This window comes from Rattus norvegicus, chromosome 6 (genome assembly GCF_021556685.1).
Source record: "Rattus norvegicus strain SHRSP/BbbUtx chromosome 6, alternate assembly SHRSP_T2T, whole genome shotgun sequence".
Classification (NCBI taxonomy): Eukaryota; Metazoa; Chordata; class Mammalia; order Rodentia; family Muridae; genus Rattus; species Rattus norvegicus.
In genome coordinates, this window is record NC_141539.1 from 46,014,917 (window position 1) to 46,037,220 (window position 22,304).

Below are 22,304 nucleotides of genomic sequence, written 5' to 3' on the forward strand. Positions count from 1 at the left end.
TTTTGTTTTGAAAACCCTTTTCATAACACTTGATAGTTCAGTCCAGGAATTGGAGAACGTAAAGAAATTGCCATGTTCTAGGGAGGAATTTCTGAAAACCTGAACTACAACCTGATGTAGAAGATGGTAAGAAGACTTAAGTCACTGATTCTCATCCTGTGGGTCTTCACCTCTTTGGGATGGGAGTAGGCAAATGACCCTTTTACATGGGTCACTTAAGACCATTGGAAAACACACATACTTACATTATGATTCATAACAGTGGCAAAATTACAGTTATGAAAGAGCAACAGCAGTAATTTTGTGTTTGGGGGTCACCACAACATGAGGAACATTAGGAAGGTTGAGAACCACTGGTGTAAGGGGTAAAGGCATGTGTGGAGCCTGATGATTTGTTCTCCAGGACTCCAGTGTGGGGAGAAGAAAACCAATACCTGCAAATTGTCTTCTGACCTCCACTCATGAGCGTGACCTGTGCATGCTTGCACATGCGCATGCTAGTATATAAATAAATGAAGTAGACTCCGATATGAGACTAGCATAGTGATCGAAAAGAAGTCCAACATCAAAAGAAAATAGTATGCTGTATGTTGGTAGGAAGTATTTCTCCAGTAGATCTTTCTCTTATTTTTTATAAATATTTTCAAACAACTGATGCTGCCCTCAAACTCAGAATCCCCTGCCTTAGCCTCTTGTTAGCTAGGGTTGCATTGATACATGTCACTACTCATCACTAGATCTTTTAAAATTAAGGCAGTATTAGAGCAAGAACAAACTCACAGGTTTTGAAGGCCTTCACTAATCTTTTAATCTGCTCTCCTGGAGCTGAGCTGGAATTCTAGACAACTGTGAGCCTCATGCTTGGGTGCTGGGAAACAAACTCTGGAAAAGTCAGCAGCAAATGCATGTTCTTAACTGCTGAGCTATTGTTCCAGTGTCCGTAGTTTAGGTCATTGTTTCCAAAGACATTTATTTTGTCTGCATGTATCACAAATGCCTATGCTGGGAACTGAATTTTGACCCTTTGTAAGAGGACTGCATGCCCTTAACCACTAAGCCATGTTGATGGACCTTAAGATTTCCTAATATTTATTGTAGATATTTTAAATGGTTGACTAAATATTTAAATAAATTTTAGTATTTGCTCCAGTAGTTAGAGTAGTTAGAGAGAACTACTCTTAGATTTTTTTTGTTTGTTAAGAAACAGGATCTATGGGCTGGAGAGATGGCTCAGTGGTTAAGAGCACTGACTGCTCTTTCAGAGGTTCTGAGTTCAAATCCCAGCAACCACATGGTGGCTCACAACCATCTGTAATGAAATCTCATGCCCTCTTCTGGTGTGTCTGAGGACAGCTACAGTGTACTTATATATAATAAATAAATGAATAAATCTTTAAAAAAAAAGATTAAAAAAAAAAAAAAGAAACAGTATCTATGAAGCCTTGACTGGCCTGAACTTAACACATAAACAGACACATATTCCTCATTCTCCTTCTTTCTTTTTTCTTGTTGGTTTTTCTTCTTTCTTCTTTTGAAACAGAGTCTCATTATGTAGAACAGGCTGGCCTGGAATTCATAAAAGATCTGCCTGCCTCTGTCTCTAGAGTTCTGGGATTAAAGGTGTTCACCATCATTGTGAGATGAATCACATAGTTATTTTCAAATAGATTGTTAAGATATATATTTTTTGTTTGTCTTTTGAGACAGGGTCTCATTATGTAACTCTGGCTATCCTGGAACTCGCTATATAGACAAGGCTGGCCTTGAACAGAGATCTGTCTGCCACTGCCTCTTGAGTGCCAGGACTAAAGGTGTGGGCTACTACACCTGACCCTAAGATATAATATTATAGTTAGAGAAAACTCAGAGACAAATTTATTTTTCAAGAGTAGAGTAGAAGGTCATTGGTGTGGTTACATTTTAAGTTATTTGTATATGTCTTCATTTTCACTGTTGTTCTTGGCATTTGGTCATTTGATGGATTTAAACACAATATATTTAAATGTTATGTGAAAAAATTTAACTTGGATTCTTCTATTTATTGCTGTCTTTCTTTAAAATTTAGGGGACACTCCATTTTATGCAGATTCACTTGTAGGAACCTACAGCAAAATTATGGATCATAAAAATTCACTGTGTTTTCCTGAAGATACAGAAATTTCTAAACATGCGAAGAATCTCATATGTGCCTTCTTAACAGACAGGTAATAATACACACAAAGAGAAACCCTTTCTCCTTTAAAATTTGCAGAAGTGAAAACGTGCTTGCTTTGTCTGTATGTGAAGTCAACCTCTTGTTAGCGTTTAATTCCGGTTTAGTCCCTGACTCCTTGCCTGTAGGCCTAGTGTTTAGTTACCTTATATCATAATTATAATCTAATTTCTACCTCAATCCTTGTGTCTATAGAGATACATATATGATTTAGTAAATGACTACATTTGAAAGATAAAATTTATGTCATTCTCGTCGTACCCTTTAATGTAATAATCCATAGTACTCTTGATTATATAACTGATAAGAGGGCAGCAGTTTTAACAGATAAATATTTGATAGTTTATACAATTAAAAACTATTTAAAATTAGGTGTGGTGATATAGATGTGGTGGTGCACATCTTTAATCCCAGCACTCAGGAAGCAAAGGCAAGCAGATCTCTGAGTTTGAGTCCAGCATGGTCTACAGAGTGAGTTCCAAGATAGCCAGGGCTATACAGTAAGACTCTGTCTCACCCCACCCCTCAAAAAAAAAAAAAAAAAAAAAGAGAGAAATGTTTGTTTACTATGGAAGTATTTCCTTCTTTCTCTTTAATTTGCATTTGTATACAAACAAGTCTGTTCTGGAAATTCTATGATCTTAAAAAAACCAAATGAATGAACAAAGGTGTGAAAGCTGCCTTAGAGTGAAGAAGCTCTTCATTATTATTCCATTGGCTTCTCTAATCATTTGTTGAAAAGAACTGTAAATTTTGGTAGTTACATGATTGATGAACGACAAATATTGATAAAATCAAATATAACCAAAGTGATGCTTGCTAAGGTTAGTGAGAATTTCATTAAAGCCGCTGTGTAAGTTGGGAATTTACTGGAGACAGGAAACATATTAGATGATTTCTATTTCTGTCTACTTCTCAGGAATGCTCATGGTGGTTAGAGAATGGAATTCTTTGTCTTTTTCCTTTTATTCTGAATGATTTTAAAGGTTTTTTATTTCATGTAAATGAGTACACTGTAGCTGTCTTCAGACACACCTAAAGAGGGCATCGGATCTCATTATAGGTAGTTGTGAGCCACCATGTTGTTGCTGGGAATTGAAGTCAGAACCTCTGGAAGAGCAGTCAGTGCTCTTAACAGTTGAGCCATCTCTTTAGCCCCAGAATGATGATTTTGATATAAATGGATAGAGAGCTTCTAGCAGTAAATATAGATAGTTTAAACTTCATATAGGGTTCTTTTTATTATTTTTTTACTTATTCATTATATACTTAGTATTCTGCTTACATATATGCCTGCATGTGAGAAGAGAGCACCAGATCACATAGATGGTTGTGAGCCACCATGTGGTTGCTGGGAATTGAACTCAGGACCTCTGGAAGTGCAGTCAGTGCTCTCAACCTCTTAACCATCTCTGTAGCCCATGTGTGTTCTTTTTAAGAAGAGGAAAGAGATTTTTAAATGGTACTTCTATGAGAGCAGTCTGAGTAGTTTTTTCCCCAAAGTTCTCATGCTCCTAGGTCAAGAGGTGATGTAATTTGGCATGTGCAGAGGGAATTTTTAAACCCGGAAGCTTTATGTACTTTTGATTGACAGGAGAGTGCTAATGGAAGTAGAGTTTGTTTCCCATATAGTTTACTATACACCACACATCTTTATGCCTCTTTAATCTGTCCAAAGATCAGATATTGCAAAAGTGACATAGCTTATTTTTGAGAAATATTTAAACTTAAACTTTTAGTAAAAATATTTAAATTTATAATCCTTGCTTTGGTGAAAATATTAAAAAATAATATTCTTATTTTTCACAATACAATCTTTAACTGCATTATTTAGGGAGGTACGACTTGGAAGAAATGGGGTAGAAGAAATCAAACAGCATCCTTTCTTTAAGAATGATCAGTGGAATTGGGATAACATAAGAGAGAGTAAGTTAATCCAAGTATTTCCATTCCATCACATTTTTGATCTTATAAATTGATTTTCTCTTCAGAAATAGCAGATGTGTTTGATGGAGTGTGTTATAACTCAGTTTTAAATCTAGAGATTTTTTTTTCCCCCTGTGGCAAAATTTGTAAGTAAATTGATCCTCATTGTTCTAATAAACTAGTGTGCCTTTTACACGCAACATTTCCCAATTCTTTTTGTAATAAACATTATTTGTTTCTTATTTGGCAGTTTTGTAAGAGAATATGATCCTTTAACTTGAGTACTTAAGTTAATACTAGTTATTTGTGAGACTGTACTGTGAGAAAACATAGTAATTTATTTTATGTGTATATGATGTTGATTTATTTTAAGAGTAAGAAATATTCCTGCTTAAAATATGTAGAAAACTAAGATCCCCTACAATATGTATATGTTATTGCTACTTGTAGATTTTAGCCCATAGAGTAATTTAATAGACTCTCCGTGTTTGATATATTAACCATGTTTTAATATGGTAATAAATTATTTATAAAGTTTTAATTCTATGACATGTCAAATAGGAGATATATTGCTAGATTTTTGTATAAAATATGATATCTCATGAAAATTAGTTGACTGTTTATTTTGACTGGGGGTGAAATCATATTTTCTTTCCTCACAGCGGCAGCTCCAGTGGTGCCTGAGCTCAGCAGTGACATAGACAGCAGCAACTTTGATGACATTGAGGATGACAAAGGCGATGTAGAGACCTTCCCGATTCCTAAAGCTTTTGTGGGAAATCAGCTGCCTTTTATAGGATTTACCTACTTTAGAGAAAATTTGTATGTGATTTATTTGTTAAATTTTATTATTAGCATAGCCTAGCTGTCAAGTGTTTCCTAATGGTCTAGCTAATCTCCTTTTAATTTGATTTCATCATTTGATGTTTGAATATTACATTTTATTCACTTACAAATGATTGAAAAGCACTGTCCTATATTCTCTCTCTCTCTTTTTTTTTTTTCTTTTCCCTTTTCTTTTTTTTTTGGAGCTGGGGACTGAACCCAGGGCCTTGCGCTTGCTAGGCAAGCGCTCTACCACTGAGCTAAATCCCTAACCCCTGTCCTATATTCTCTTGAAGATATGCAGTAAGAACAAATACTTGACTTTGATGGGGTTTATTATCTAATGAGTCACAGAATAATAAAGAAAGGTAGAATGTGATTTGACTTTAAACAGATTATCACAGTGAATGTTCTTTTGAGGGATTTTTTGACAGGTAAGCAAGAAGAAGCCACAGAAAACTGTTAAATATTAGAATCAAATGTTATAAGTGTTTGAAAAAAACTTTTTGGGACACACATGTAATGATAAGAGTAAGCTGTCTCAATTTCCCCAAGTTTGGGTGTTTTGTAGGATGAGATAACAAAACCAGGAAAATCTCAGACAAATGAAGTTGGGTTAGTCACCTTCCTTATATGATAATATTCTAAAACGATTTTGAGTTCTGAATAAAATAAGAGTATTGGACTGGAAGGATGTCTCTGTGGTTAAGAGCCGTGGCTGCTCTGCCAGGGAACCCGGGTTTGATTTCCAGCACCCACATGACAGCTCACCACCACAGGTAATTCCAGTTCCAGGAGATCTGAAGCACTCTTCTGGCCTCCATGGACAGCAGGCATACGTATGGTGCACAGACAAACATTTAGGAGTGTCAAGGATAAAGGAAACTTATCCATGTTTATAGATGGTGGGAAGGGCAGAACTGAAAGAGAAATTGACAGTAATATCAAAATGATGACTAGGAAGATGGCTCAGTACATAAAGGCCTTGCTGCCAAGCCTGATGACTCTCATGGTGAAAAGAGAGAACCAACTCCCACAAATTGTCCTCTGATCTCTACATGTATCTCTTCCCGTTTGTGTACATGAACACAAACAATAACAGTGTAAAAAATTGTTAAGTTTCTCTGGGTGGTGGCAGCGCACATCTTTAATCCCAGCACTAGTGAGGCAGAGGCAGATGGATGTCTGTTACTTCGAGGCTAGCCTGGTCTACAAAGCAAGTTCCGGGAAAGCCAGGGCTACACAAACCCTGTCTCAGAAAAAAAAATTGTTAAATTATTTAAAAGATGATTTATAAATTGTGATATCAAGCTCATGTTATCTTTGCAAAAAAGACGAGATGTTCTTTTCTTAAAAACATTACAGAATATAGTCCTAACATAGTGAGACTGGTGCCTTCTGGGAAGAGGCAGACGTGACTCCACAGCAGCAGTTGGTGCTTCACTTAGAATGGCCACGGTCTGAAAGTAGCTTGATCAGTGTGATTAAATGGAGTAATGTGTAATGCAAAGAATTTCCCCTTTGGTCCTTCCAGGTTACTAAGTGATTCTCCACCTTGTAGAGAAAATGATGCAATACAAACAAGGAAAAGTGAAGTATGTATTCATTCTCACTGTTATTTACTTTAGTAACATGTTCAAATACTCATACCATTGATTTTTCTAAAATTATTTTTTGTGTATAAGTGTTTTGCTTGTATTAATTTCTGTTTATCAAGTGCAGTGTTGTGGAGGTCAGAAGGGAGGGTTAGAGCTCTTGGAACTATAGTCACATACAGTTCCACCAGGAGGATTTTGGGAACTGAATCTTAATCATCTGTAGACCAGCCAGTGCTCCTAACTGCTAGACCATGTTTCCAGCCCCATGAAACCACTGATTTTAAAAGTTCTCTTGATACTCCTGTACGAATCATGAGATACCATTCTTTGAGTGTAAAATGCTGTGTGCAGCTCTAATTTGAAGTAAATCATTCGTGCATATATGTGCTTTTAGCTTCATTCATTAGCCAGAGTGATGGATTTATACGTAGCTGTAATACCAGTTAGGAGACATTATGATCTTAGTGCTGTAAAAGAGTATAAGCAATGGGGCACATAAGTAGGGAAAGATGACATTCGGAGTTCCTGTTTACTGTATTTATATGTAGAACAATTTATCAAAGCATTAAAATATTTTGTGACCACATACATCATTTATATCATCATGTAAATATGTCTTCAAATTTAATGAAAGGTAGAAAAGCCTGTTTGCATAATTTTGGAATGGCACACGTTATGTCTTTTATAAGGACTTTGATGTGTCTTTTATATAAGACTTTTATAAAATATAACAAGCACTGAAATGTTTTCTTTCCTTTCTTTTTTCTGAATAGGAAAGTCAGGAGGTACGTTATCAAATACACCGAAAAGGAGAAAAAGTCATGTTTTAATCTAGTCATAGTCTGCTTCTCATTTGGAGTACTGCACCTACCCAAGAGTCTTCCCGTCCTTTTTCCTACCAAGTACCCTTTTATTATTTTTCTTATGAGTCTGTTGTTTAAAATATGAGTTATACAATATTTTGTTTTTATTTATCAAGGACATGTAACAGTATGTTCAGAGTATTACAGCAACCAAACAACCAAAGTACTTACAGTGACTAGTTCATTAGCCTGTATTTTCTTAAAAAAATATTGTCTGGAAGAAGATAAAGATAGCTGACTTTATTTACTTAAATACTTAGTGTGTGAACATGCTTGGATGTGTTTACACACGTTTGTGGAGGCTAGCGGTCAGTATTTTCCTGAGTACTCTACGCACACGCATACACACACACACACACACACACACACACACACACACACACACACACACTCCTCCTCTTCTTCTTTTTTTTTTTTTTGGTTCTTTTTTTCGGAGCTGGGGACCAAACCCAGGGCCTTGGGCTTGCTAGGCAAGCGCTCTTACCGCTGAGCTAAATCCCCAACCCCCCTCCTCCTTTTCTTTTGAGAAAGTGTCTCATTCGTACCTGGAACTCAAAGATTAAGTTAGATTGGATGACCAGCAAGCCTCACAGATCTGCCTGTCTCTGCCACATTTTCCACCAAACTTCCCTTCTCTCAGCACTGGAATTAGAAATTGATTTTGCTATTGTTTTGTTTTATTTGGTTGATTGGTTGGTGTTTTATTTTGTTTTGGAAATGACTCACTTTGTAGGCTTGGCTGACCTGGAGCTTACCATCAAGTCGAGGTTGACTTCTGCTTGCTTCACCCTCTCTAATGCTGGGGATTATCCTAACCTGACTTTATGTATGTGTTACTTAGTTCCTCATGCATATGCAGTAAGCATCTTACTGGCTGAGCAATCTCAATGGCTCTTAGCCTATACTTGTTTGGGGACAGTAGAGGAGTTGTTTGTTTGCTGTTTTTAAGATGAATTTAATATTTAAGAAGCACACTTAATAGAACTTCAGCTTTGGTATATCATTGCTGCCTTTGCCTAAGAGTATTCATCCTTTTGAATTTCAGTTATTCAAGTGGATATAGAACTACTACCATTGTTGTTGGTATTACTATTATTATTATGAGAACTGGAATTCACTATGTAGAGCAGGCTGGCCTTGATCTCCCAGAGAGATCTTCCTTCCTTTGCCTCCTTTAATGGCATGTGACACCACACCTAGAAGACACTGTCTTAGGCATTTTGTTCCTGCTAATGGGACAACACTTGTAAATTCATGCAGGTACACTCATACATTAAAAAGATAATAATAGTAAATTTTTTAAGAAAGGAATATCTTAAATGATGTATTATTATTTGGTAGTTTTTTAATCAGTTTAACTTGGCTTAAAACATATCTAATTAAAAACTTAAGAGGATTTGAAATGTAATTAGCTATCATTTACTCAAGATTCATTTAATTCTTCTTCATAGTGTAGGGAATCACAAAAGAGTTTATTTCTTAAATGCGTTTATATCTGTATATGTACTGTGAATGAGAGAGGCGAGGGAGCTTTCCCTCTGAGTCAATGTCACACTAAGCAGGTAAAAGTCCTATATTCTTACAGAGGGGTCTAGTAAGTGGGAATGGTGGAACAGTATTGTTTTTTTTAAAGCGTCTCATCTTTATGACTAAAACTTAATAATTTCTTATTTTTTGACAGATTCAGAAAAAATTATATGCACTAGAAGAACACCTTAGCAGTGAGGTACAAGCCAAGGAGGAACTGGAACAGAAGTGCAAGTATGCTGCTGGGCTTAAATACAGTCCTGAAAATGACAAGCACATATTACTTAAAAAAGTACTTCCTCAATGAGTAGACTATGCTTTTCTTACAAATTAGTATTATTTTATTTACTGCTTCTTTCTAAAATTCTTTAGGTCTATTAATACTCGTCTAGAGAAAACAGCAAAGGAACTAGAAGAAGAGGTAAAAATTTTCTGTACTTTATTAACCTTTTTGCTAGTAAAAATCTTTAATGCGTACTTAGATATGAAGTTCTCCTAGTATCATGTAATACATATTAGTAAAACCTATCTGTGTCATAGATGAACAAAACGGAAATTAGTATAAGTGATTTCTGTTACCTAGACTTTTTTAATCAGTCACAGTTAATTTAATATTTGTAGGTTTTTCGAGATTTAAAAAAAAAGTATGATGGTATATTTGTCTGAAAATGCCATAATGAAAGCTTTACTGTGTATGCTAACTTAAAAGTTAATTTAAAAAAGACCACCTGCTTTTGTATGATGATAAAAGTAGCTGCTGTGCTTTAAAAAGAAGTAAATTCTTTTTAGGTCCATGGGATCGAGTAGTGATGGTTTGTTAGTGATAGAAAGTTCCAGAAAGCTTGACTATTAATAATATAATAAATTTGCAAATATGGAGAACATTATAATTTTAACAAAACAATGATGGCCTTTTAGGTTTCTTCTTTCATGTGTTTGGGATTACTGACATGTTGAACAATGTTACCAGTATGACTTTCATATTTTCTTTTGATAATAACATTAAGTGTTATTTCAGATTACCTTTAGGAAAAATGTGGAATCAACATTAAGACAGCTAGAAAGAGAAAAGGCCCTTCTTCAGCACAAAAATGCAGAATATCAACGGAAAGCTGATCATGAAGCTGACAAGAAACGGAATTTGGAAAATGATGGTTTGTGACATAAATTGTTTAATAAGAAAAATATTGAATATGTGTGTTATATTGAAGCTTGTGGCTAAAACGCTTTGTTTTATAGTTAACAGCTTAAAAGATCAACTTGAAGATTTGAAGAAAAGAAACCAGAGCTCTCAGATATCCACTGAGAAGGTCAATCAGCTCCAGAAACAAGTAAGTTGTCTGTGTGGAAAGTGCTAATTTTATCCACGTCTGTCAATGTTTGTGCTGCAAAGCCCTTAGCTCTAACACTTAAGGAGATGATGCCTGGGGAAATGCTTTGAATTTCTTATATAAGTAGCTTGTAACAAGACAATAAATTGATGCGTTTTTACTATATTACATTAGTGATTATCTGTTTGCTTTTGAATTGGATAACAGCTGGATGAAGCTAATGCTTTGCTAAGAACAGAGTCTGATACTGCAGCACGGTTAAGAAAAACCCAGGCAGAAAGTTCCAAACAGATTCAGCAGCTGGAATCTAACAATAGAGATCTACAAGATAAAAACTGCCTGCTTGAAACTGCCAAGTTAAAACTTGAGAAGGAATTTATCAATCTTCAGTCAGCTCTAGAATCTGAAAGAAGGGACCGGACCCATGGATCAGAGATAATTAATGATTTACAAGGTATAAAAAACAGTGATTGATTTGATACTGATAATTCATAATTTTGAAATAACTTTAGATGAGTAATGCACTGCAGTAACCTGGGGAGTCTGGGTTTTTGTTTGGAGAGACTGTTGAGCACGAGTTGCTAATAAGTTCAGTTCCTCCACCAGGAGGTCCACAATTGCCTGTAACTCCAACTTCAGGGGTTCCAATGCCCTCCTCTGGCCTCCTTAAACACTGCACTCATATGCATCGACCCACCCTCAAACACATTAATTCAAATAAAAATTATAAAGTAAAATTAGAACATTACAAGTATGTTCATACAATTTGTGAGCAAAAGATGTATTTTCAATTAGTGTCATTTAAATTTAGGTTGTTGATTGAGTTCTAGTAAATTAACTTTAAAGTCCTGTTCTGACAGGTTCTAAAACTCTTGCTCACAAATAACAACTCTAAAATATAAGATAGATAATTTTTAATGAAATGCATTTTGAGTATGTTGTTTTAAACAATGCTTTAATTTTTAGGTAGAATATCTGGGTTGGAAGAAGATTTGAAGACTGGCAAAACCTTACTAGCAAAAGTAGAGCTGGAGAAGAGACAGCTGCAGGAGAAGCTCACTGACTTAGAGAAGGTAGGCATGGCATGCTGTACTTTGTGTATAAGAAGAAAGCAGTGTGATTTTAGATGAGAGACGGGACCAAAATAAGAGAACAACTAAATTGCTATTTAAGGTAGAGTATTTCCATATGTAAATGGGCTCTTTTGTATTTGGACTTGATATGCAAATAAGGGCTAAAACTAATACAATAAAGGCAGCCCTTGGTATGCTGGGCTATATAAAGGAAGGGCTTCAGGGTATATAATGATGATGCTTTTCTAGAGACCCAGGAGAAATTAAGACTTTAAGATATATATTTTATTCTTTGAGAATTTTATACAATGTAGAAAAATTCAAATTTTGACTGGGATATCTTAAAAATTAAAATATTTCTTGTGACAAGCACAAGAGTTGGTTTTTTTAATACTACAGATACAATTATTTCTAGTTAATATTTTATTTTCATTTGTTTATTCACCTGGTGAGTTCCTGGCTTGACAAAATAGTAATAATAAAGCCCTAGGTAATTTTAAAGTATTATATGCAAGCAAAATTGCTAGCTGTTTGGACACAGTATGCCTTTCAGATGTAGAAAATGAGCCCTTGACATGATTGATCAGAGAGGTGGGCTAGAAAAAAGTAGAAGATAGCCACTTGAAGAAAACTGAGAGTAGAGAACAGCAGTGGTTGGTTTGCTTGTTTAGTGAGTATTTTAGAGTATGGCGTCAGCAAACTAATCCTTTAAGGGTCAGATAATGAATACTCCAGGTTTATTGGCCATGTAGTCTGTGTTGCAAATGTTGGGGCACATGTAGAAAATAGACTGACTTCTGTTATCCAAGATTTTCACACTTACAGTGTGTCTGGTTAGCCATGTAGCTTAGTGGTAGAGTGCTTACTTGGTATGTCCAAGACCCTGAGTTCATTCTTCAGCATAACAGAAAAATACCTACTATTTGGGCAGTAAAACATCTTGAGGGTTTTTGTTGTTGTTTAATATAATTAGATTAAAATGTCACGTTTTGTTTGAGACAGAGTCTTAACTATGTAGGCAAGGCTGGCCTCAAACTTTCAGAGATCTGCCTGCCTTTGCCTCCCAAATGATAGCCATTAGCTACATTTTTAAATTTTGAGAAAATGCTTTAGGAAGAGAGACCCTGTATCTAAAGAATACCATCATCCTGCAGCTAGAGAGATGGCTGAGTAGTTAAGAGCATTTGTTTTTCTTGCAGATGACCCAGGTTTGATTCCCAGCAGTTACAGTGTAGCTTACAAACACCTTTAACTCCAATTCCAGGGGATCTGTCACCCTTTTCCGACTTATATGTGTACCAGGCACATATGTGGTATACATACATATACATGTACAGAACAACACAAACACACACACATTTACAATAAAATCTTTTTTAAAAAAGGTAAAACTAGAGGTAGCTGGGGAAACTTCAGAGGTGACAGGAAGATGAGAGCAGGGATACAGTGTCAAACTGCATCAGTGGATAGTGTCAGGTGCAGATTAGAGAAATAGTAAGAGAGGCTGGGAAGTGGTAAGAATAGCACTGATCGTTTAACTGAAATTAAACAGGCTCAATTCAGATCTCAAAACAACAGTGTGAATGTGTGGTAGAGTCCATTGGTTACTGTTACAAGAAGCTCAGATGAAGGAAAGGAGAGAATACTCAACATTCATAGTGAGACTATTTAAAAGTAATTTTAAAAGTTTTTGAAATTCTGTTAATAGTTACCATTGGAAATGTCTCATAGGAAAAGAGCAACATGGAAATAGATATGACATATCAACTGAAAGTTATACAGCAGAGTTTAGAACAAGAAGAAGCTGAACACAAGACCACAAAAGCACGACTAGCGGATAAAAATAAGATCTATGAATCCATTGAAGAAGCTAAATCAGAAGCCATGAAAGGTATGCACTGAGGGGTATTCCTGCAACATTTTCCAGGAATCTAGAGTCAGTCTTGATTTTATGAAATATTTATTTATTGGCAAGTATTGGGAGCTGAAAGGAAGAAAATTAGTAAGGAAATATTATATATATTTTTTTTAACCTTTGATCTATTGCAATAATTTCTAAATACCAAATAATTCTACCATATTTTTAGGTCTGAAAGAACGTAATGTTTCAATGGTACTGGTGGTAAAAAGTGTGCAGTGTGACCTTCTATATCTACTGATATTGTAGAGATATGTCCTTTGACATACAGTTACTATAGTGTGACATTTCACCAGCTATGTTACAAAATTATTGATAGTTACATATGACAGGGACCTACATAGTAGCTGGTCCAGCTAGACTCAGAAGTAACTCACTGAGTATTTTAGACTGACATACTAAAGATGCCAGTTAGGTTTTTTTAAAGTCATATCATACTAATAGATTCCAAAGTTAACTTCCACAAACCAGTCTTTGCTTTAGAGCTGTTTTAGGATAGTTTCTCGATTATTTATTATTAACATAGATTTGAAATTACAGAAATAATCAGTACTTGAAAATTTTTATATCCACATCTTAAAACACTGAAACAGAAATTTTACTTCTTATTGAGGCATAATATGAATAGCTTAGCCTTTTAGTCTTTAACTATAATCAACATTTAGCTTTTCTTATTATAACCAATTTAGTTTAAAGAACTAATTCAGGATGATTAGAAATGAAACAAGGCATGAACAGTAACGTATGACTTCAGTCTCAGCACTCAAGAGGCAAAGGCAGGTGAGTTTCAGGTGGGGCTACACAGTGAGACCTGTCTCAAAAGCAAAAGAAAACAAAGCACCAGAGAAATGAAGCAGGCACTTTATTTAGAAAGTATAATCTGAAGAGATTAAGCTGATGAACTGTATATTTCCTTGTCTGTGGCCTAGAAGAGAATTACATTATTTTTGAGATGTAATTTATTTGCAGTAAAGTATAAACAGTTTTGATGTTTGTTACACTCATAGCTACCACCAAAGCAAGTGTAGAATATGTTTACCGCCTCAGTAAGTTTCCATGCTTCTTTTAGTCTCTGTACTAATATTACATGATTTTTTTTTTTTTTTTGTTCTTTTTTTCGGAGCTGGGGACCGAACCCAGGGCCTTGCGCTTCCTAGGTAAGCGCTCTACCACTGAGCTAAATCCCCAGCCCCTTGTTTTGTTTTTTAAAACAGGGTTTCTCTGCGTAGCCCTGATTGTCCTGGAATTCTCTCTGTAGACCAGGCTGGCCTTAAACTCAGAGATCTGTCTCTGCCTCCCCAGTGCTGAGATTAAAGGCTTGTGCCACCACTACCCAGCAAATATCTTTATTTATTGAATAAGTGAATGCATTTACTTGCTATTTTCCAGACTGACAAAAATGAAACAATCAGTGTAATGTAACTTTGACTGTTTCCATTGGTCAGTTGGAACACTAATACATGATATGTGATAACTTTCTAATATTCTACACATAAGCACACAACACTTATCTGAAACATGCTCTGTGTACTACTACATGTTATCACCTCAGTAGATGAAGAACATAGGTTGAACAGTTATTACCAGTGTGACCTTCTTTTTGCTTTAAACTTTGCTGATACCTGTATGGGTATAATGACGGTGATGTTAGGTTGTGAAAATGATGTGCAGTTATACATATAAAGCTTGTAGGGAATGTTTCATTTATCTGTGTACAGTTTTAAAGACCCTTCATTAAATATTTTCAATTCTGGTCAGGGAGATGGTTTGATGAGTAAAGTTTTTGCTGTGTGTGGATGAGTGAGTCTGTGTAAAAGCCACCCACCTTATATCCAGTGCTCAGGAGACAGAGAGAGGAAACCCCTGGGGTAGCTCATTAGCTAGACAGCCCAAATTAGTGGGTTCTGCGTTCACCCAGAGACCTTGCCCCCATTATATAAACTGGAGGGTAAACAAGACAAATATCTGACATCAACTTTATGCCCCTCTACCATGTGTAAAGACATGTAAACTTTAAAAAATAAAATTTAAGAAAAGCCCTGAAAAATCATGGATTTAATTTTTACCTAATGAAACTTTTTGTAAATGATAGTTAGATGCTAAACATTAGGTGTGAGAGAACAGAGGAATCCTACTTAGATATGAACTGAAATACTAATCAATTAACTAACATTTAAAATTGAACTTAATACACTTTGCTGATTACCTTAAGATAAAAAGTGCTTTTAATTTTTCTGATTGATGAGTTAGGTTTAGTGCACATCATTAAGAAAAATGAAGGGAAGTATAACTGTAAAAAACGAAGATTACCTACAATCCTACTGAGTAATCTAGTAGATTTACTCCGTTTTCTTTAACATTTTATTAATTCTTCAAAAATGAAACAACAGCACTGGAGAGATGGCTCAGCTTTTAAGAGCACTGACTGCTCTTCCAGAGGTCCTGAGTTCAATTTCCAGCAACCACATGGTGGCTCACAACCATCTGTAATAGGATCTGATGCCCTCTTCTGGTGTGTCTGTAGACAGAGACAGTGTACTTGCATACATAAAATAAATAAGTAAATAAATATTCAAAAGAACCAAACCACAAACAAAAAAACAGAAAACACTGAGGATAAACGAGCACTTCATGTCTACCATATATCTGGCAGTATTTTTCTTTTTTCCCATATTCAGGAGATTAAATACTGTTACCATCCTAGATAGAAGGAAATTGAGGACAGAGAAGTTAACTTACAAATAATTAGTAAGTCGCAGAGCCAAGATTTAGGCTCAGAAAGTTTGATTCCTGAATCTTTCTATCTCTCCAAACACCTACATAATAATGTACTAATATAGAAAGTCATGAAATCTGCCTGGAATGTTTCATTGAAAAATGTCAGTGTCTTACAGAGACACAAAGACAGAATTTTCTTTTTTCCATTAGAATAGATGTAATATCACAAGTAGTATGATATACATTCTATACTCTGCAAATGAAACTCCTGTAAAATTTATAATATTCCAAATATATTTAAAGTGATAAAATGTTCAGTTAAAAACAACAATATAAGATAGTACCACTTGTTTTTAATTAAAATGTAGTTCCAAGTTATAATTGTATCTACTTTTATTGTAATAGAAATGGAGAAGAAGCTGTTGGAAGAGAGGTCTTTAAAGCAGAAAGTGGAGAACCTACTTCTGGAAGCCGAGAAGAGATGTTCTATATTGGATTGTGACCTCAAACAGTCTCAGCAGAAACTGAATGAGCTGCTGAAGCAGAAAGATGTGCTGAATGAGGATGTAAGTATGAATTAGATTAATTAAAAAAATTAATGAGCCAATAATAAATTTGCTTTATTAGGGAGGTCTAATGGTGAGTGCATTATATTGTAATATTCTGTAGAATCTGTTGGTTTTTAATGGATTTGGTGATAGAGTAAATTAACCATAATTGAAAAGTTTTGTTACTTTTCAAAGACATTTTATTTAAAAATAAAAGTTTGATTCCTGAATCAAACTTAAAATAAAAATATTAAAAATATTATTGTAATGTGATATGAATAAGAAAAGCATCACTCTTGAGAAAAATAATTTACTCAAATGTCAAGTATACAATTTACTTTTTTTCAGGTTAGAAATTTGACATTAAAAATAGAGCAGGAAACTCAGAAGCGTTGTCTTATGCAAAATGACCTGAAGATGCAGACCCAGCAAGTTAACACCCTAAAAATGTCAGAAAAGCAAATAAAACAAGAAAATAATCATCTTATGGAAATGAAAATGAACTTGGAAAAGCAAAATGCTGAACTTCGAAAGTAAGTTAATTGATTTAGACAGTTTGATAGATAGTTTCTTATATTTGTGTGTGTATGTCTGTCTGTCTTTCTGTGTTTCTCTGTGTGTGTTTGTGTCTCTCTCTGTGTGTTTTATTGGTATTTACTTAAAATGAAAGCCAGATCTGGTGATGATTTTTATAATGCCAATACTTGGGAGGGTGAACAATAAGATTTGAATTCCAGAGCCTGCTTATCTAGCAAGATAAAATGAAATAAAACTGAAAATGCAAGTACACGTTGCATTAGCTGTTGGATTAATGGCATGATTTGTTTTTTGTTGTTATTTTGTTGTTGTTACTGTGTATAAAGTTTCACTGTGTAGCTGTGGCTGGCCACAAGCTTCCAGGAATCTTTTTATCCCTCAGTCTCCAGAGTACAAGGGTATAAGTTACCACACCTGGCTTGCAGTTGTGTAGATTCTTGTTTTTGTTTTTTGATGTATGGTCTCATGAAATTCTCCAGACTGGGTTTGAACTCATGGTCCTTCCTGCCTCAGCCTCCCAGTTGCTAGGCTTACAGGCTCGTGACAGCAGGCCGGTCAGGGATGAGAGCTTTTAAAAGGCATTGCTAAAGTTAGCACTGCCATGAAAATGACTTGATTTCAGGGAGTCTTACTTTGCAAAGTGGCTGGGTTAAGATGTATGTAAGTTACTGACAATGACTTTCTGTGTTCACAGAGAGCGGCAGGATGCAGATGGGCAGATGAAGGAACTGCAAGACCAACTTGAAGCAGAGCAGTATTTCTCAGTAAGAGACTCCGCAGAACTAGGAGAATGGTTGTCTTTTAATTGATAGCTATTCACTTGATGTGCGTTCATTTTTAGGTCTAGGCATGTAAGTATGCCTGGTACCCTGCAGGTCAGAAGAGAGGAAGAGGCTTAGCTTTTGTTTGTTTGTCCTTGCTTGCTTTGGTTTTCGGTTTTTAAGACAGCCTCACTCTCTTTCCTAGGCTAGCCTCCAATTTACACACTTGCTGCCTCCGCATCCCGAGTGCTGGGATATTAGTAGTTTATCACCACATCAGACAGATTTGGATGGCGTCTTACATGGCTCATAAAAAGCAGCCAGAGGATTGGGGAAGTAGCTCACTGGTAAAATACTTGTTGCCAGGAGGAGGTTCTGAGTTCAGTACACAGCACCACAGAGTATAAAAAAATACCAGGCAAAAAACCATAGTTTAAGGGGTTGGGGATTTAGCTCAGTGGTAGAGCGCTTGCCTAGCGAGCGCAAGGCCCTGGGTTCTGTCCCCAGCCCCGGGGAAAAAAAAAAAAAAAAAAAAAAAACATAGTTTAAGAGAAATCCTTAATCCTACTGGTTTGGTGGCGTGTGGCTATAACTGCAACTAAGCAGGCTAAGGTGGGAAGGTGACGTGAGCCGATAACATTGAGTACAGTCTGGACAACAGAAAGGGAGATGCTGTTTCAAAAAAAGAAGTCAGCTGTTGTTCCTAGGTTATAATTCTAAGCATATGCTGTTACTGTTCTGTGAAGCCATGTGATGCCTTTTGTGGAGAATATGTGGTTGGGTTGTTGCTGCTGTTGTTGTTGTTGCTGTTGTTGTTGTTGTTGCTGTTGTTGTTGTTGCTGCTGTTGTTGTTGTTGTTGTTGTTGTTGCTGTTGTTGTTGTTGTTGTTGCTGTTGTTTTTTAAGTAATTCATTTTTTATTTTATTTGTGTTGGTGCTTCACCTGCACATAAGTCTGTGCAATGGTGTTGGATACTGGAGTTACAGACAGTTGTGAGCTGCTGTGTAGAGTGCTGGGAATTGACCCCTAGTCCTGTGGGAAATGTCATAACTGCTGAGCTGTCTCTTCATCCCAAATACATGCTTTTGTAATGAAAGGAATAAAATTGCCATATTGACATTTGTGGTGTTTTTGAAACCACTGTAAAAATATTTTCCTTCCTTCCTTCCTTCCTTCCTTATTTATTTATTTATTTATTTATTTATTTATTTATTTATTGGGAGAGACAGTTTCTCTGTGTAGGCCTGGCTGTCCTCAAACTCAGAAATCCTCCTGCCTTTGCCTCCCAATTGCTGGAATTAAAAGGGATGTGCTTCCACCTCCCAGCAATATGAAGTATTTGTATGTAGTAGTTCCATTGATCTGTCAGCTTAAAGAGAAAAAGAAAGATCAATGTTTTTCATCACATCTTTCTTTATCCTACCATCTTGTACATTTAACTGGAATTACAATGTAACATCCAGTTGAATTATTAGAAGTTGAGTATGCTGTGGAATGCAATCTACCATACAAATGTATGTTTATTAATTGGTGACTAGAAAATGGGAAAGCCCACAAACCTGTTGATTTCTCAGAAGCCCAAAATTACGCAACATAAAAAAAATGTATATATTCAGCTTTTTGCCTTGCTGGGTTTTGAATGAAAGTTATATACTTGATAATAATGGGCTTGCATTTCTGTTTTGCTGCTTAGACCCTCTATAAAACACAAGTTAGAGAACTTAAAGAAGAAAATGAAGAGAAAACTAAACTTTGTAAAGAGTTGCAGCAGAAAAAGCAGGATTTACAGGATGAAAGGTAAGGACAGGGCCCTGTCTCTTGTCTGTAGGTAAGTTCTCTTATATAATTCCCAGTCTCTTTCCCACCAAGGAAAAAAACTCTGTTGAAAGTTAAGTAGACAAAGAGTTTTGACTTCATAATGAAAATTGATCATTAAAATCCCATCTCCAAGGGATTTGGGACTTAGCTTAGGTAGAATATGTGATTAGAATGCATGGTACCCTGAGTTCAATCCCATTGCATCTATACCTGAGTTCTTATGCTATGTCTCTGAACTGCAGAGACTCCTTGGCTGCCCAGCTGGAGATCACCCTCACCAAAGCAGACTCTGAGCAGCTGGCTCGCTCCATTGCTGAGGAGCAATACTCTGACTTGGAAAAAGAGAAGATCATGAAAGAGCTGGAAATCAAAGAGATGATGGCTAGACACAAACAAGAGCTTACTGAAAAGGACGCTACAATTGCATCCGTAAGTAAAATTCTTGGGTTTATAATTGAATTGCTGTGTCATAAAACCTCAGACATCTGGGAATTGTCAGTTATAAATTTAAAATATGGCTATATTTATTATCAGGTTCTAACGGTTTAAAGAAACATTTCTGAAGGAAAGACCGAAAAAGCAGTCAGTCTCGTGCTGACCTACTGAATGCCACACTGAGGGGGTGAATAGTTCATAGAGGAGGTACATATACAAGACCTTTGTATGCAGCCAGTGGGAGAGGAGGGGACAGTCAATAAATGGTTTTGGAATAAGGGGATTTTGGGGTGAAAGGAATAAAGTTAGATCCTTACTTATTAGGTAAAGTATACCTCGTTTAAGAACTAAATGTGAAAAATAAAATCTTGAAGCTATCAGATAGACCTAAAACTTACATGTGACAGACAGCCTGAATAACAAAGAAAAGATACTTGGAATATGTATATTCAACAGACTAATATCTAGAATCCATAAAGAACCCCTGGGACTCAGTGAAGTAGATGAAAGCATTTAGAAGAAAATTGTCTAAAAGAGCTCAAGTACATGAGTGCATGCTTCACTTAACTCTTCTCCAACAAAGGTCAGATGAGTGCTACAGCTTTGAAATACCACACCTGAAAGTAAGACCTGACAATTTCACATGTGTGCAAAATGGCTTTTTAAAAACCGACAAATGAAGAGTTAAATTCAATTTGATAAGTTTAATATAGTCAGTAGTATAACAATTGGTAAAGTTAAGTATATGGTACAACCCCACGAAAGTCCACACTAAGATATCTGCTAAACAAACTGGCACAATGCTTATAGCCCATAATTCTTATGAAAAGCAAACCCTTACATGTTTCTATTGATAAGCAGTTTTGTGTGTGTGTGTGTGTGTGTGTGTGTGTGTGTGTGTGTGTGTGTGTGTGTGTGTGTGTGTGTTTGGGGGGGTTAGGGTGGAGACTTGGCTCAGTGCTTAAGAGCACAGACCACTCTTCCAAAGTAGGTTTGATTCCGGTACCCACATGGGGACTCATAGTTGTCTTCTAATTCCACTCCAGCTCCAGAGTGTCCGACGCCCCTTTGTGGCCTCTGAAGGTGCTGCACACATTCTATAAAGACAAAACACTTCTATACATTCAGGCAAAACACTTAGATACATTAAAAAATTAAAAAGATGTAGTACTACATGCCTACATTTAGGAGGAGAAGACAAGAGGGTCAGGAGTTCAAGGATACCCTTGGTTACACAGTAAGGTCAAGATAAAACCACAATATATAAAACCCTATCTCAGCAAACAACCTGGAAGTTACATTAAGTATTGCTACATATAAATCGTAAATATTACTACATACTATTTCATGTATTTATAATGGAAATTTGCAGTATTTGGTGGGAAAGTTGAACATGAAAATAGAAATAAATAGAAGTTGGATCTAAATGAATTACATCTTATATATCAACAGGGTATTACATTTTGCTGTTCCTTATTTTAATATTAATATAGCCCAGAATTCACAATTCTTCCCTACCTCATCCTTCCAAGTGCTGGAATTGGAAACATTCACCACTGTTCCCGCATAGCATCTTAATTCTCACTATCCTTGTCTGCCTGGGCCTTACTATGTTCATTAATTAGTCTTAATCTTACAGACATCCTCCTGCATCTGTCTCCTGAGTGCTAGGATTAAAGGTATGCCCAACAATGCCTAGCAAGTTTAATTCCTTAATATATAAGTGAGTCGTGATTTTAAAAATCACATACATTATTTCATTCGTTTATAATGGAAATTTACAGTATTTAGTGGCAAAGTTAAACAATTTTTAATAAAACTTCAGGAAGGAAGGATATGAATATAATCTGAAAGGAATATAGAAAAAGGATTCAGCTTCTTCATTAGAAATTCATTTTTTCTAGCCAAGTGGTGGCACATGCCTTTAATCCTAGCACTTAGCAGAGGCAGGTGGACCATTGAGTTTGATATCAGGGCTACCCAGAGAAACCCTGTCTCAAACAAAACAAAAAAATCCTCACTTTTAATTTTTAAAATAATATTCCAAAAGAAATACTAAAGTTTTTAAACTTGTTCAGCCCGATGGAACACAAACCTTTGTTTTCCCCTCTTCTTAATTTATTAAGTGGTTTTTCTTACTAAAGAAAAAAAGAACTGCTAAGATTTTTGAAAGAACATAAAATTTTAGCTTTTTGGGATACATATGAAGTTTTA

At 35.8% G+C, this 22,304-nt stretch overlaps 1 protein-coding gene across 5 annotated transcripts in view; it reads left to right on the forward strand.

The window, feature by feature from the left end:
- Rock2 (Rho-associated coiled-coil containing protein kinase 2) overlaps window positions 1-22,304 on the forward strand; it is a 94,399-nt gene that overhangs the window by 56,237 nt on the left and 15,858 nt on the right. For 3 of the 5 annotated variants that reach the window (XM_087552329.1, XM_087552330.1, XM_087552331.1), the window contains exons 7-22: window positions 2,066-2,204; window positions 4,047-4,138; window positions 4,801-4,960; window positions 6,498-6,562; window positions 9,106-9,185; window positions 9,324-9,372; window positions 9,970-10,105; window positions 10,191-10,282; window positions 10,490-10,736; window positions 11,249-11,355; window positions 13,087-13,246; window positions 16,397-16,557; window positions 16,888-17,072; window positions 17,771-17,840; window positions 19,531-19,634; window positions 19,898-20,084. In XM_087552329.1, coding sequence (XP_087408455.1) covers window positions 6,530-6,562; window positions 9,106-9,185; window positions 9,324-9,372; window positions 9,970-10,105; window positions 10,191-10,282; window positions 10,490-10,736; window positions 11,249-11,355; window positions 13,087-13,246; window positions 16,397-16,557; window positions 16,888-17,072; window positions 17,771-17,840; window positions 19,531-19,634; window positions 19,898-20,084 — 1,611 coding nt within the window. In that variant the 5' untranslated portion in view covers window positions 2,066-2,204; window positions 4,047-4,138; window positions 4,801-4,960; window positions 6,498-6,529. 5 annotated transcript variants of the gene reach the window in all.